The 16,811-nt window shown below is 41.8% G+C and overlaps 2 protein-coding genes across 2 annotated transcripts in view; one reads left to right on the forward strand and one right to left on the reverse strand.

Moving 5' to 3' along the window:
• Positions 1-5,288, forward strand: ankrd37 (ankyrin repeat domain 37). Its single transcript, XM_084155695.1, has 4 exons — positions 1-190; positions 684-833; positions 1,647-1,738; positions 2,110-5,288. Exons 1-4 carry the CDS (start codon positions 164-166, stop codon positions 2,351-2,353), a joined length of 513 nt encoding a protein of 170 aa, XP_084011821.1. The 5' UTR covers positions 1-163; the 3' UTR covers positions 2,354-5,288.
• ufsp2 (ufm1-specific peptidase 2) overlaps positions 5,279-16,811 on the reverse strand; it is a 23,907-nt gene continuing 12,374 nt past the window's right edge. The window contains exons 3-12 of the mRNA XM_084155694.1: positions 12,686-12,869; positions 12,325-12,388; positions 11,984-12,138; positions 11,365-11,557; positions 8,953-9,099; positions 8,706-8,870; positions 8,153-8,277; positions 7,914-7,990; positions 7,386-7,510; positions 5,279-5,464 (exon numbers count right to left, since the gene is read on the reverse strand). Coding sequence (XP_084011820.1) covers positions 5,378-5,464; positions 7,386-7,510; positions 7,914-7,990; positions 8,153-8,277; positions 8,706-8,870; positions 8,953-9,099; positions 11,365-11,557; positions 11,984-12,138; positions 12,325-12,388; positions 12,686-12,869 — 1,322 coding nt within the window. The 3' untranslated portion in view covers positions 5,279-5,377. The remainder of the gene's footprint in view (positions 5,465-7,385; positions 7,511-7,913; positions 7,991-8,152; positions 8,278-8,705; positions 8,871-8,952; positions 9,100-11,364; positions 11,558-11,983; positions 12,139-12,324; positions 12,389-12,685; positions 12,870-16,811) is intronic.

The raw sequence follows: 16,811 nt of genomic DNA on the forward strand, positions 1-16,811 counted from the left end.
GTCAGTTGAGTATAGGCTGCAGCCTGCTTTCGTGCTTGGGTTCTTTAAACCACCTGTATAGGTTTATTTACAACAAAGGAACGGCTGTGTGCGTATCAGTTAGAAACCTATAGGAGAAATCAAATTGACGTTGTTTTAGCTTTATCTTGTGGGGATACTGATAATGTTTCTGCTCGATTCCGACTCACAGGTAGGGCCTCTTGATGTGTGTAATAACATCGACATTATAGACTATTTAGCCTATAACTTTGGCATTGCAGGTTTATAGAATGTATTTAATATTGCATTACAATTTGCATGGCTGTGTTTATGCGTTATTTTTGTTGTTTAGTTAGGTGTAAGGAAAGGTCATAATTATAATAAAAATAGCATATTAACAAGTTTTCGACATGGTTTATCATTTGCTGAATTATCTGTAGGCAAGGCTCTAATTAGAAGGTGGCCATATTTTTGCTTCACAAATCAGTCTTGATATGCATAGTTATCATATCTAGGCTAAATGTGTATTTGCAACGCAATTTAAACACAATTCACGTTCATGTGACGCCAACTGGCCCATATGAAAAAGGACATTATTTTTTAAGCCCTAGTGTCAGAATAACAGAGTAGACGCAGATGTAAAATACTGTAAAAAAAAATCTAGCGTTAATCTAATGTTATTCTTTGTTTCCTGTATTATGCAGCTGGACTGTATTCGTAATTTATTCGAAGGCGGAGATGCTGTCAACTCAAGCAATGTGTTGGGACAGTCCCCTGCACACTTGGCGGCATGCAGCGGACAAGCCTTTTGTTTACTTTGGCTACTGCAAACGGGAGCTGATGCAAATCAGCAGGTAGATTCACTTTCACTTGTCTGTCTATAGCAGGGATGGGCAACTTTGGTGGGGATGGGGGCCAGATGAGGGGCCACAGTGGCTCGCTGGTCTGCATACTCTCAACCATACCCACACATGGACCCTAGCCTTTTGAGGGCCCGAAGATAAATTATTTGCCATGTGGCATAAAGGAAATGTATCAATTTCATGCAATTCTACTCATTTTGCCATAGGGTGGAGAGAAATGTTTGCAGTTTTTAATATGATATCTGAGAGTGACTAACAAAAGTAATGGGGCCCCCTGGTCGGTAATTCGACCATGATTACTACAAGTTTAAATAGCTGGCTAGACTGCTAATGCACAACCAAATGTCGAAATTGCACCTTGTGTATTCTACTATTCTAACTCTCAACAGTAAATTGAGACCCTGACTGAGTGGGAGGGGGGATTGGCCCACGGGCCTACAATACAATAAGATTGCCCTATGCTTTTGTATATATTTCTCTAAATAAAAGGCCAACATGACACATCAAATATGAGCTTTCAAGTGATATATCAGTCTTCATCCAAAAATAATTGCAAGATGTTATGAAGTTGTAGTGACACTGCAGTAAAGTGTAGGCTAATGTTTTGGACACAGGCTACAGTAACTGCAGTGTAACTTCGAATAAGTGATCACAAACACATTGACCAGATCCATTGCTCAAGATCCAGGAAATTACATCAGAGGCAAAGCTCATTTTACAGGTTCTCATTTCAACTGATGCAAAACACCACAGTCTTTATTTACTTGTTTCCCTTTAACCCAAATTATTTAATATTTGCTGAAGGACAACAATGGGGAGACACCCATGCACAAAGCCGCCAAGGCCGGCAGTTTGGAATGCATCAGCGTGCTCGTTGCCAGTGATGCCCAACTTGGGTGAGTGTCAACTTTCCCACACTCAAAACGGTTGCATAGATCATGTTAATATATAATATTTAGGAGACGCTTTTATCCGAAGCTAACTTACAGTCATGCGTGCATACATTTTACGTATGGGTGGTCCTGGGACTCAAACCCACTAACCTGACGTTACAATCGCCATGCTCTACCAACTGAGCTACGAAAGACCTGTTCTCAGACTAATGCATAGATGCTAATTTTGTAAACAAAATTCTACACACCGATAGCATTACCTGAGCTAAAGATAGTTCAAATGAGTTTAAACCATCATATTTTGGTTACTTTTTCCATCCAGCCAGTTGCTTTTACAATCTCTAACCTTTCCACAATGTTTTTTTCCTGAGCAGACTTTGCAACAACGAGGGCAGAACCGCTGAAGATTTGGCATGGTTGTACGGATTCAAGGAGTGCGGACGATTCCTGAACACGCTCCAAATGACGAGACTCCTGACGATCAGCAGCACTCCTCTGATGCCTACCGGGCCCGTAGCATGCCCGCTGACTGGCCCCCAGAGCAGTAAGATGGCAGGACAGAAGAGGGCACTCATTGCCACCGGAGCCCAAGACGGAAAGAGGGCTCGAGACTGGTGATTCAGCAAGGCACCTCTAGAATTCGAAAAGGAGGACAATGCTTTCTCAGCCAAGTCCAATACAGGACATGCATGACGAAGTCCCAGGTACTGTGTCTGACACCAAACCTGTCTCTATTCCTAACCACTGATTGGGGTGTCTCTATGAGTCTCCTATGTATTTGTGTGTCAAATATTGGCAATGTGTCGGCCAGTATGATATCAGTGGTTAACTTGGATAGGAGAAGAAAGCATCCTTCTCCTGCAGTGACAGAGGCAGACGTGTGTAGAGGAGATGGTTCGGAAAACTACGCTCATGTGATGAGTAACCTTGCTTTGAGAACTTAGGACTCGTGTTATCTCCCGTTGCTATTACCTAGGCTTTGGTTCAGAGGGCTAAACACTGGGAGAATCTCAATTGCATACACTGGGAGAATCTCAATTGCATACTCCCCGCTTTCACTCTCCTCACCTCCTCACTTCCATTGGAGAAGCTCAGAGGGGAGGGACCTCCGGCCCTCTCATCCAATGGGTTTTGAGAATGAGACGATGCGAGGAGTACGCAATTGAAATCTTTCCATTGTCTTGAGGTGTGCACGTGTTCAGCATAGGCTCCGGGCCTAGCCATCACAAGGAAACAACCACTGTGTGTGTGCATTTCATGCTCAGATGCAATGACAGTGAAGCTATATCTTTTAATTTGGCTCTATACTCCAGCATTTTGGATGCGTGATGAAATGTTTCATATGAAGCGACTGTACAGAATGTCACCTTTTATTTTAGGGTATTTTCATACAAATGTTTTACTGTTTAGAAATTAAAGCAATTTAAGTATCTAGTCCTCCCCATTTGAAGGTGTCATTTAAAAAAAATATATATTTACAATAAAAGTGACTCCAAAATGACACAATACAGTTGATGTCGGAAGTTTACATACACTTAGGTTGGAGTCATTAAAACAAGTCGGTTAGGACATCTACTTTGTGCATGACACAAGTCATTTTTCCAACAATTGTTTACAGACAGATTATTTCACTTATATTTCACTTTAAACAGCTTGGAAAATTCCAGAAAATGATATCATGGCTTTAGAAGCTTCTGATAGGCTAATTGACATAATTTGAGTCAATTGGAGGTGTACCTGTGGATGTATTTCAAGGCCTACCTTCAATCTCAGTGCCTCTTTGCTTGACATCATGGGAAAATCAAAAGAAATCAGCCAAGACCTCAGAAAAACAATTGTAGACCTCCACAAGTCTGGTTCTTCCATGGGAGCAATTTCCAAACGCCTGAAGGTACCACGTTCATCTGTACAAACAATCGTACGCAAGTATAAACACCATGGGACCATGCAGCTGTCATACCACTCAGGAAGGAGACAAGTTCTGTCTCCTAGAGATGAATGTACTTTGGTGTGAAAAGTGCAAATCAATCCCAGAACAACAGCAAAGGACCTTGTGAAGATGCTGGAGGAAAAAGGTAGAAAAGTGTCTATATCCACAGTAAAACGAGTCCTATATCGACATAACCTGAAAGGCTGCTCAGCAAGGAAGAAGCTACTGCTCCAAAACCGCCATAAAAAAGCCAGACTATGGTTTGCAACTGCACATGGTAACAAAGATCGTACTTTTTGGAGAAATGTCCTCTGGTGTGATGAAACGAAAATAGAACTGTTTGGCCATAATGACCATCGTTATGTTTGGAGGAAAAAGGGGGTTGCTTGCAAGCCGAAGAACACCATCCTAACCGTGAAGCACGGGGGTGGCAGCATCATGCTGTGGGGGTGCTTTGCTGCAGGAGTGACTGGTGCACTTCACAAAATAGATGGCATCATGAGGAAGGAAAACTATGTGGATATATTGAAGCAACATCTCAAGACATCAGTCAGGAAGTTAAAGCTTGGTCGCAAATGGGTCTTCCAAATGGACAATGACCCCAAGCATACTTCCAAAGTTGTGGCAAAATGGCTTAAAGACAACAAAGTCAAGGTATTGGAGCTGACCTTAATCCTATAGAAAATGTGTGGCCAGAACTGAAAAAGCGTGTGCGAGCAAGGAGGCCTACAAACCTGACTCAGTTACACCAGCTCTGTCAGGAGGAATGGGCCAAAATTCACCCAACTTATTGTGGGAAGCTTGTGGAAGGCTACCTGAAACGTTTGACCCAAGTTAAACAATTTAAAGGCAATGCTACCAAATACTAATTGAGTGTATGTAAACTTCTGACCCACTGGGAATGTGATGAAAGAAATAAAAGCTGAAATAAATAATTCTCTCTACTATTATTCTGACATTTCACATTCTTAAAATAAAGTGGTGATCCTAACTGACCTAAAACAGGGAATTTTTACTAGGATTAAATGTCAGGAATTGTGAAAAATTGAGTTTAAATGTATTTGGCTAAGGTGTATGTAAACTTCCGACTTCAACTGTACATTATTTACCATTAATTTGGGCACAACATAATCCAAAACAAACTGCAAATGCATCCAACAAGTTTGTAGTCACATGCTTGATGTAGCCATTGTGTGTTAGGAATATGGGACCAAATACTCAACTTTTGACTACTATAATACACTATAAGTGAATTTGGCAAAATACTTATGATACCTTCAAATGGGGGGACTAAATACATAAAGTGTTTTCATTTCTATACAGTACAACAGATCTGTATGAAAATACCCTCAAATAAAAGGTGACATTCTGTACTACCTCATTTGAAACAATTGATCTCAAATCCAAAATTCTGGAGTAGAGATAAATTAAAAGATTACGTAGGAGAGTGTGTATATGTTTGACTAAATGAAATATAAAGTTGATGCATAAAAAGCAGGCACGTCTTCATGAATGAGACACTACACAAATCTTGAAGGTTGCATGTTGATGTAAAAACTGAATACCGACTGTCATTACAGTCACAGATGAAAGCTGAAATAAAAAGGCACATTCATTTCTTCACCTCAGATATTTTGTCATTTATTTTCAGAGATTTGTTGTAATACTGTTGGACAGGTGCCTGTACACAATACACATTGACACCTATCCACTCATATGGTCTTTGGTCTCTGAGGCAAACAGAGGTTGTAGTAGGCGTTCTGGTCCCAAAACTCTGGACCCTTCCATCCGCACCAGCCCTGGGGAAAGAAGCAGACAACATCTCTCCATTTTGGGTTTTCTCACACAAAATGTCATAACATACAGTGGGGAGAACAAGTATTTCATACACTGCCGATTTTGCAGGTTTTCCTACTTACAAAGCATGTAGAGGTCTGTAATTTTTATCATAGGTACACTTCAACTGTGAGAGACGGAATCTAAAACAAAAATCCAGAAAATCACATTGTATGATTTTTAAGTAATTAATTTGCATGTTATTGCATGACATAAGTATTTGATCACCTACCAACCAGTAAGAATTCCTGCTCTCACAGACCTGTTAGTTTTTCTTTAAGAAGCCCTCCTGTTCTCCACTCATTACCTGTATTAACTGCACCTGTTTGAACTCGTTACCTGTATAAAATACACCTGTCCACACACTCAATCAAACAGACTCCAACCTCTCCACAATGGCCAAGACCAGAGAGCTGTGTAAGGACATCAGGGATAAAATTGTAGACCTGCACAAGGCTGGGATGGGCTACAGGACAATAGGCAAGCAGCTTGGTGAGAAGGCAACAACTGTTGGCGCAATTATTAGAAAATGGAAGAAGTTCAAGATGACGGTCAATCACCCTCGGTCTGGGGCTCCATGCAAGATCTCACCTCGTGGCGCATCAATGATCATGAGGAAGGTGAGGGATCAGCCCAGAACTACACGGCAGGACCTGGTCAATGACCTGAAGAGAGCTGGGACCACAGTCTTAAAGAAAACCATTAGTAACACGCTACGCCGTCATGGATTAAAATCCTGCAGCACACGCAAGGTCCCCCTGCTCAAGCCAGCGCATGTCCAGGCCCGTCTGAAGTTTGCCAATGACCATCTGGATGATCCAGAGGGGGAATGGGAGAAGGTAATGTGGTCTGATGAGACAAAAATAGAGCTTTTTGGGCTAAACTCCACTCGCCGTGTTTGGAGGAAGAAGAAGGATGAGTACAACCCCAAGAACACCATCCCAACCGTGAAGCATGGAGGTGGAAACATCATTCTTTGGGGATGCTTTTCTGCAAAGGGGACAGGACGACTGCACCGTATTGAGGGGAGGATGGATGGGGCCATGTATCGCGAGATCTTGGCCAACAACCTCCTTCCCTCAGTAAGAGCATTGAAGATGGGTCGTGGCTGGGTCTTCCAACATGACAACAACCCGAAACACACAGCCAGGGCAACTAAGGAGTGGCTCCGTAAGAAGCATCTCAAGGTCCTGTAGTGGCCTAGCCAGTCTCCAGACCTGAACCCAATAGAAAATCTTTGGAGGGAGCTGAAATCCGTATTGCCCAGCAACAGCCCCGAAACCTGAAGGATCTGGAGAAGGTCTGTATGGAGGAGTGGGCCAAAATCCCTGCTGCAGTGTGTGCAAACCTGGTCAAGACCTACAGGAAACATATGATCTCTGTAATTGCAAACAAAGGTTTCTGTACCAAATATTAAGTTCTGCTTTTCTGATGTATCAAATACTTATGTCATGCAATAAAATGCAAATTAATTACTTAAAAATCATACAATGTGATTTTCTGGATTTTTGTTTTAGATTCCGTCTCTCACAGTTGAAGTGTACCTATGATAAATATTACAGACCTCTACATGCTTTGTAAGTAGGAAAACCTACAAAATCAGCAGTGTATCAAATACTTGTTCTCCCCACTATATGTAAAGAAGGGCAAATAGATTAAAGTTTATGAGAATATTGACAGCAACAATTATACAGCGATTCTCCAGACCATGGCCTGGATGTATCAAGCGCCTCAGCGTAGGATTGCTGATTTAGGATCAGTTTTGCCATTTAGATCACAATTAATATGATTACATGGACAGAGGGGATCTGATTCTAGATCAGCACTCCTACTCTGAGACAGCTGATATATATTGCCCCAGGATTCCATGACACCATCCGGTACCTTGTCTGTGATGACTTGCAGGTCCTCGGCCCCGGTGTAATGTGGGTCCAGGATGAGGTAGCGGATCTGGCCCGTGGTCTCGCTCCACGCCACACCGAGGATAGTGTGTGCTAGGACACCCCCTCCTGGTGTGGAGCAAAATAGAAGGAAATTACAAATCTGCAGAGTTCAAATTAACAGATTCAATTTCAAACAATGTTTGTAGTATCTTTGTTTAAGCTAGACAAACGTGACTGCCTGTTCAATGCACACACAACCTGAAAACTGGAAGCATAAACATGCGAGGGGAGTCGACCAAAATGTTTACCAAAAGTGTAATTATTTATTTGACCACAGAAATATAGATGCTGTTTATATGAAACTCTATTTATGACTGTGGTACTGTAGTGTGTACCCATCTGGACAGGGCCCAGACCTTATCATTTGAACAGATCTGCAGTACAATAACTACAAGGGATGTTTTGCATTATATTAGTCTATCAGTCTCATCATTGTCTCTATATTGTAATAGTTTCAGTTTTCACTCACCAATCATAATAGGAGTGCCCTCAGAAAGGAAGTGGTTGGCCAGTTCTCTGCCTTTGGAGGCCAGCTCAGACCCTTGGCTTTAGGACACACAAACATACAACTAGAAGTGAAAACTAAAAAGCAAAAAGGTATGTAATATGGAACATTTTGCATTGGCCTGACTGGTGAATTTACATGGACGCATGCACGCACAAGCACACACATGCACCCACATACGCACACACCTCATCTCACCTCACCTCACAAACATGATCTTGGAGGTGACCCCCAGCAACTGATCCAGTACAGCCGCGACTTCGATGGAGCCGATCCACTGGCGAGAGCCCAAAAAAGACCCCTGCTTGTCCCCAACTTCCACCAGGGCCTGTGGGACAGCGATGGGGAGAAAATAAGAATGAACTTGATTTGTAATCATTTAATTGTGAAGTGCTTTTCATATACACTCAAAAAAAAGATAATGGTACTACTAGCTGATATAGCTATGAATTATAGAATGCTATTGACAGTAGTAAAAATGTGTTTAAAAATAATCCATTTTATAATAGCCCTATCTACCAGTCAATGCATTATAGGCCAACTTGTGGGAAAGGAGAAAGAGACTCCCATTGTAATCACCTATCAATTCTTATTTACATGGACTCAGGCTCCACCTGCTGGCTCGAATTCACAGTCTCACATTATTGGAATATGTTCAATAGACAAGTTTAGAGCCATAGCTTTCCCAAAGAGAGAGAGTTCTGTATATTGGGTTTGAGGCTAAGGGTCGATTTGGGATTGAGGCTATAGTCCTACCTGTTGGATCTCCTTGTGGGAGGGCACAGCCCGCTCCACGTAGCCCTGCTGCTGGAACCAGGAGCAGATGGTCTGGAGGGAGCGGTAGGCGCAGCCCCAGCCGTTGTCGTCCACGCGGTCCTGCATGTAGTGGTGGTAGCTGTAGATCCCCTGGACCAAGTAAGGCTGGCACAAGGGAGAAACAGATAAGAGCATGTCATTGTGTGTGTGACAGTGTGTGTGTCTGCGTCTGTGTGTGCTGCCCAACCTTGCCGTTCTCCAGGGTGGGGTGATTCAGGTGGACATGAGGGTTTCGGAGGTAGCCATCTTTGTAGGGCTCATCAGGAAAATGTAGAGCGTTGGCTCTTCTCAGATATGGCCGGTTGTCTGGCAGCTCAAACAGACTGTGCAGCTCCTACACAGACATAAAACGGCACTATCAAATTCATGTACTGTACAGTCGTGGTCAAAAGTTTTGAGAATGACACAAGTATTGGTCTTCACAAAGTTCGCTGCTTCAGTGTTATGAGATATTTTTGTCAGATGTTACTATGGTATACTGAAGTATAATAACAAGCAGTCCATATGTGTCAAAAGCTTTTATTGACAATTACATTAAGTTTATGCAAAGAGTCAATATTTGTAGTGTTGACCCTTCTTTTTCAAGACCTCTGCAATCCGCCCTGGCATGCTGTCAATTAACTTCTGGGCCACATCCTGACTGATGACAGCCCATTCTTGCATAATCAATGCTTGGAGTTTGTCAGAATTTGTGGGTTTTTGTTTGTCCACCCACCTCTTGAGGATCGACCACAAGTTTTTAATGGGATTAAGGTCTGGGGAGTTTCCTGGCCATGGACCCAAAATGTCGATGTTTTGTTCCCAGAGCCACTTAGTTATCACTTTTGCCTTATGGCAAGGTGCTCCATCATGCTGGAAAATGCATTGGTCGTCAACTCTTGTGGTCCTCTGTAGCTCAGCTGGTAGAGCACGGCGCTTGTAACGCCAAGGTAGTGGGTTCGATCCCCGGGACCACCCATACACAAAAAAAAAATGTATGCACGCATGACTGTAAGTCGCTTTGGATAAAAGCGTCTGCTAAATGGCATATTATTATTATTATTATTCTTGGATGGTTGGGAGAAGTTGCTCTCGGAGGATGTGTTGGTACCATTATTTATTCATGGCTGTGTTCTTAGGCAAAATTGTGAGTGAGCCCACTCCCTTGGCTGAGAAGCAACCCCACACATGAATGGTCTCAGGATGCTTTACTGTTGGCATGACACATGACTGATGGTAGCGCTCACCTTGTCTTCTCTAGACAAGGTGTTTTCCGGATGCCCCAAACAATCGGAAAGGGGATTCATCAGAGAAAATGACTTCACCCCAGTCCTCAGCAGTCCAATCCCTGTACCTTTTGCAGAATATCAGTCTGTCCCTGATGTTTTTCCTGGAGAGAAGTGGCTTCTTTGCTGCCCTTCTTGACACCAGGCCATCCTCCAAAAGTCTTCGCCTCACTGTGCGCGCAGATGCACTCACACCTGCCTGCTGCCATTCCTGAGCAAGCTCTGCACTGGTGGTGCCCCGATCCCGCAGCTGAATCAACTTTAGGAGACGGTCCTGGCGCTTGCTGGACTTTCTTGGGCGCCCTGAAGCCTTCTTCACAACAATTGAACCTCTCTTCTTGAAGTTCTTGATGATCCGATAAATGGTTGATTTAGGTGCAATCTTACGAGCAGCAATACCCTTGCCTGTGAAGCCCTTTTTGTGCAAAGTAATGATGACGGCATGTGTTTCCTTGCAGGTAACCATGGTTAACAGAGGAAGAACAATGATTTCAAGAACCACCCTCCTTTTAAAGCTTCCAGTCTGTTATCCAAACTCAATCATCATGACAGAGTGATCCCCAGCCTTGTCCTCGTCAACACTCACCTGTGTTAACGAGAGAGTCACTGACATGATGTCAGCTGGTCCTTTTGTGGCAGGGCTGAAATGCAGTGGAAATGTTTTTGGGGGATTAAGTTCATTTTCATGGCAAAGAGGGACTTTGCAATTAATTGCAATTCATCTGATCACTCTTCATGACATTCTGGAGTATATGCAAATTGCCATCATCAAAACTGAGGCAGCAGACTTTGTGAAAATTAGTATTTGTGTCACTCTCAAAACTTTTGACCACGACTGTACACAACTTCATTTTTCTCTAATACTAGAGTCACTCAGAGCATTTCAAAATAAAAAATATAATATTTTGCGAACATATCCTTTCAGATCTATAGGTAGGGTACGTTCTCCAGCTCTTGGAGAACAACTGGGTGTGCATGATTTTCTTCCAGCCCATCAATAACATACTTAATTCATATAATCAATAAATCATGGTCTTCAGTCTGGGCCAGATGATTAGCTGAACCAGGTGTTACTTCAAGGCTGGAGGGAAAGCCTGCAAAAGGTCAATAGGACTGGGGTTAGAGAACCCTGTTCTAGGGGGTACGTGCCAAGTGTCCATTTTGCCACTATGTGGAGATGAGATATGTGGATAGCAATATTCCATCTAGCCTATCAAGGGGAATAGTGGAGCTACTACCATATTGCTTAATATCTATCATAGCATTTCACATCTACACAAGTGTAGAGTACTAGGAGTAGCATAGTAGGGGTCCGTTTGGAATTCTGCCCTTGCCTTGCGTTGTGTCTCCAGCTGGCTGTCGGGCACACCCGCTGGGTAGACCACTGTCACCAGACCCACAGGGGCCGGGAGGAGGAAGTGGAACGGCTGGGGAATCAGCAGGGCCGTCCCTTTCATGTGCCGCAGAGCAACCTTCTCCATGTCACCCAGCTGGCTGCACAGCGCCCCCACTAGGGTGCCACAGACACTGCAGGTACGACAGACAAACAAAAATATTTAGGGCCGATTCAGTTGAAAATGATGAGCTGGTTTCCGGGTTTAAACTTTAAAATATGTTTTATTTAACCATGTTTATTTTTTGCCCTGTTACACATGCTGGCAACCAAATTTTCTCTTGGGAATAATGAAGTTTGAATTGCGTTCATGTCAAGCTGAGTTTCTATTGTTTCACCCTGTTGGTGGTTGTATTGTCTTATGAACTAGCTACATCTCTGGTGGTTATTGATTGACCTATCTATCAGTTTACCTAAGCATTCTGGTATTGGACATTTGTATTTGATATAGTTTGACATAATAAAAAATATGTACTATATTCTCCTAAAACCTGTCTAATTTCATTGAAATTGCATGGAACCAAATCATGTTTCCTTTAGAGCGATTGAGGATAACGTACACAGAGATGCTCTCACTGGAGGGGACACTGACCACGCAGTCCATGGGCAGAGTTGTTTGCAGGAAGTGGTGCTTCTTACTTCCTCTCAGGATGGTGGGGGCCGAGAGGACGCCTTGCTCTGTCACCTCGGTCATCAGGGTCAGGTTTATGATACCCTGCAAGACACACACACACAATAAAAATACATATGAGGTAGAGGAAAACTAAAAACCACACTAGTAAAATAATCTTGTCAATGACAAACAAGTGGCACTGTGGCATGAAAATGTGTGGCGAAGTGATTTACATGAAATAGTTCATGTCCATAGACTGTTTTCAAGGTATAAAAGAACCACACTTACTGCTGTGGCATTCTTTTTGTCCTTTTTTGCAGACTTTTTGCTACTGCTTTCCTGGTCATCTGTCCTAAAAAAGGATGAGGGTTTTTCCATTTACTTTGGTTTCCATTCCAAAATGATCATGTGAGACACTAAACCTGCATTTCGGCCAATAACCTACATACAGATAGCAGGCGATTTATGCATTAAGTTGCACAAACTAAGTCGTAACTACTTGGTACCTTACTGTTACTCAGTAATAATATCTAATTACAATACTATCATGTAAGCAACACCAGGTAAATAGTGGACTTTAAAATAACCTGACTTATAAGATACCCAGAACAAGAGGCTCCAAATTGTGATGTACAGTATGATGACTTACTGGATCAACTGTTGGAGATCTTTACATGGTCTGTTCGGAGTTAAATCTTCAGGTGTTGCATGTCCTCCTTTGTTAGGCCAAAGAAAAACTGGACTGCTACAGAGACTGAGAACAAGCGATTCTGATTTCACCTGGGATCCGAGGGCCTCGAAAGTCCTCGAGATGACCTTTTGTACGTGTGGTACTGTAAAGATACGACAAGAGACACAATCAATATGATCAACAGAGATATCAGATTTCCTTGCATGGAAAATCAATGATGAACGTGCATAAAAATGGCAGAATACAGCTATGACACACTACTTCACAAAACATGAAGTAGTACTCATATTGTATAGCACATAAAGGTTTCAAAAGACACCAACATTAACTGACTGATTATAGGCTAGTGTCCTATAGGAGGCCTCCTGGTATATGTAGTATTTAGATTTTAATAACAATGTACTTGTTGACACCAAATCAGTGTTTTCCACAAGCACATGGAGTAGCCAGCCAAATAGAAAGAGTAGCTAGTCAGGCTCCCCTGGGTTAAAACATTTTTGCCGAACAAGCTCAAATATTGGTGGCCTCTGATACATTCTAATGCTAGATTGTATTTTCAACCAGAAACTATCAGGAAATAATGCTGATAAAATTCTCACACTTTTACACTGCTAGTTTCATCAGCTGTTGTACAATATTATATAAAAAACTGGAAAAACGTAATTTTGACTATACTGGGCCTTTACAGAATCCTGTAAGAGTCTGCCTACTTCCACAGGCTTCAAGCTTCCATTTAAGAGGCATTTTCTCAGCTATCTGCAATACAGGTATGATTGAAGAATTAAGCAGGTGTTAAACATGGGCTTGCTACACAGAAAGCAGCAGTTGACTACTCCATTGATTAAATAAGTAGACCTATATCAATATCTTTGAAAATACCATACAAGTATCATTAGCCTTTAAAACAATTCAATCCGTTTTATTTTATTATATTTTGGACCAGGGTGAGGCTGTTTCCACTAGCCTACCGATTGTTCCTGCAGTGAGGAGGATTCACCATCTTCATCTAATGTTTTCATAATTTATTTGCAGATAATCACCAAAAAGCCTACCAGTATGCAAATTAGGGAGCCAAATGAACAGCTCTCTTACCGATGCAATTCGGTAGGCTACTGACAAGTCACTCACTTTAACGTCACTTTCTGGCAAGTCCTGCTGGACTTCATATCGAACATACAAACAACCTCTTTAGTTTATTTGTACCGATGCGATACCATGGACATATAACTAAGTTGCATGATTTATGAATGGCAAGGAGATAGATACAGTGCATTTGAAAAGTATTCATACCCCTAGACTTTTTCCACATTTTGTTACGGTACAGCCTTATTATCAAATGGATTAAATAAAGAATCCTCATCAATCTACACACAATACCCCATAATGATGAAGCAAAAACAGGTTTGTGGACATTTTTGCAAATGTATAAAAAATGTAAAACAGAAATACCTTATTTACATAAGTATTCAGACCCTTTGCTATGAGACTGGGGTGAAGGTTGATCTTCCAACAGGACAACGAGCCTAAGCACACAGACAAGACAATGCATGAGTAGCTTTTGGACAAGTCTCTGAATGTCCTTGAGTGGCCCTGCCAGAGCCTGTACTTGAACCTGATGGAACATCTCTGGAGAGACCTGACAATAGCTGTGCTGCGATGCTCCCCATTCAACCTGAGAGAGCTTGAGAGGATCTGCAGAGAAGAATGGGAGAAACTCCCCAAATACAGGTGTGCCAAGCTTGTAGCGTCATACCCAAGAAGACTCAAGGCTGTAATTGCTGCCAAACGTGTTTCAAGAAAGTACTGAGTAAAGGGTCTGAATACTTACGTAAATGTGATATTTCAGGGTTTTTTATTTTATTAATTATCAAAAAAATCTAAAAACCTGTTATTTCTTTGTTATGGGGTTTTGTGTGTAGATTGATGAGGGGGGGAAAAACAATTTAATCAATTTTAGAATAAGGCTAACATAACAAAATGTTTAAAAAGTCAAGGGGTCTTAACACTTTCCAAACGCACATGTATATACATTCACAGTACCAGTCAAAAGTTAGGACACGCCTACTCATTCAAGGGTTTTCTTTATTTTTTACGATTTTCTACATTGTAGAATAATAGTGAAGACATCAAAACTATGAAATAACACATACGGAATCATGTAGTAACCAAAAAATAAGTGTTAAACAAAATCAAAATAAATTTTATATTTGAGATTCTTCAAAGTAGCCACCCTTTGCCTTGATGACAGCTTGGCACACTCTTGGCATTCTCTCAGAAGTTTACATACACCCAATTAGTATTTGGTAGCATTGCCTTTAAATTGTTTAACTTGGGTCAAACGTTTCAGGTAGCCTTTCACAAGCTTTCCACAATACGTTGGGTGAATTTTGGCCCATTCCTCCTGACAGAGCTGGTGTAACTGAGTCAGGGTTGTAGGCCTCCTTGCTCGCACACGCTTTTTCAGTTTTGCCCAAAAATGTTCTATAGGATTGAGGTCAGGGCTTTGTGATGGCCACTCCAATACCTTGACTTTGTTGTCCTTAAGCCATTTTGCCACAACATTGGAAGTATGCTTGGGGTCATTGTCCATTTGGAAGACCCATTTGCGACCAAGCTTTAACTTCCTGACTGATGTCTTGAGATGTTGCTTCAATATATCCACATACATTTCCTTCCTCATGATGCCATCTATTTTGTGAAGTGCACCAGTCACTCCTGCAGCAAAGCACCCACACAGCATGATGCTGCCACCCCCATGCTTAATAATAAATAATAATAATAATAATAATAAGCCATTTAGCAGACGCTTTTATCCAAAGCGACTTACAGTCATGCGTGCATACATTTTTTTTGTGTACGTGTGGTCCCGGGGATCGAACCCACTACCCTGGCGTTACAAGCGCCGTGCTCTACCAGCTGAGCTACAGAGGACCATGCTTCACGGTTGGGATGGTGTTCTTCGGTTTGCAAGCTACCCCCTTTTTCTTCCAAACATAACGATGGTCATTATGGCCAAACAGTTCTATTTTTGTTTCATCAGACCAGAGGACATTTCTCCAAAACTTATGATCTTTGTCCCCATGTGCAGTTGCAAACCGTAGTCTGGCTTTTTTATGGCGGTTTTGGAGCAGTGGCTACTTCCTTGCTGAGCGGCCTTTCAGGTTATGTTGATATAGGACTTGTTTTACAGTGGATATAGATACTTTTGTACCGGTTTCCTCCAGCATCTTCACAAGGTCCTTTGCTGTTGTTCTGGGATTGATCTGCACTTTTCGCACCAAACTACGTTCATCTCTAGGAGACAGAACGTGTCTCCTTCCTGAGCAGTATGACGACTGCGTGGTCCCATGGTGTTTATACTTGCATACTATTGTTTGTACAGATGAACGTGGTACCTTCAGGCGTTTGGAAATTGCTCCCAAGGATGAATCAGATTTGTGGAGGTCTACAATTTTTTTTATGAGGTCTTGGCTGATTTCTTTTGATTTTCCCATGATGTCAAGCAAAGAGGCACTGAGGCTGAAGGTAGGCCTTGAAATACATCCACAGGTACACCTCCAATTGACTCAAATTATGTCAATTAGCCTATCAGAAGCTTCTAAAGCCATGACATCATTTTCTGGAATTTTCCAAGCTGTTTAAAGGCACAGTCAACTTAGTGTATGTAGACTTCAGACCCACTGGAATTGTGATACAGTGAATTATAAGTGAAATAATCTGTCTGTAAACAATTGTTGGAAAAATTACTTGTGTCATGCACAAAGTAGATGTCCTAATCGACTTGCAAAAACTATAGTTTGTTAACAAGAAATTTGTGGAGAGGTTGAAAAACGAGTTTTAATGACTCCAACCTAAGTGTATGCAAACATCCAACTTCAACTGTATGTATGTATGTATGTATGTATGTATGTATGTATGTATGTATGTATGTATGTACACACACACACACTATTCTTTAGAATTGTATTATTAATTGCATTCAAGTACTGTATGTCATTGAGAAGATTTAAAAATAGGATGCTGTCCCTTTAAGACAAATGTTCCAAAAGAGATAGACATGCTTACAGTAGGCTAGCCAAGACGA

Source organism: Coregonus lavaretus (genome assembly GCF_964263955.1).
Source record: "Coregonus lavaretus genome assembly, chromosome: 38".
Taxonomy (NCBI): Eukaryota; Metazoa; Chordata; class Actinopteri; order Salmoniformes; family Salmonidae; genus Coregonus; species Coregonus lavaretus.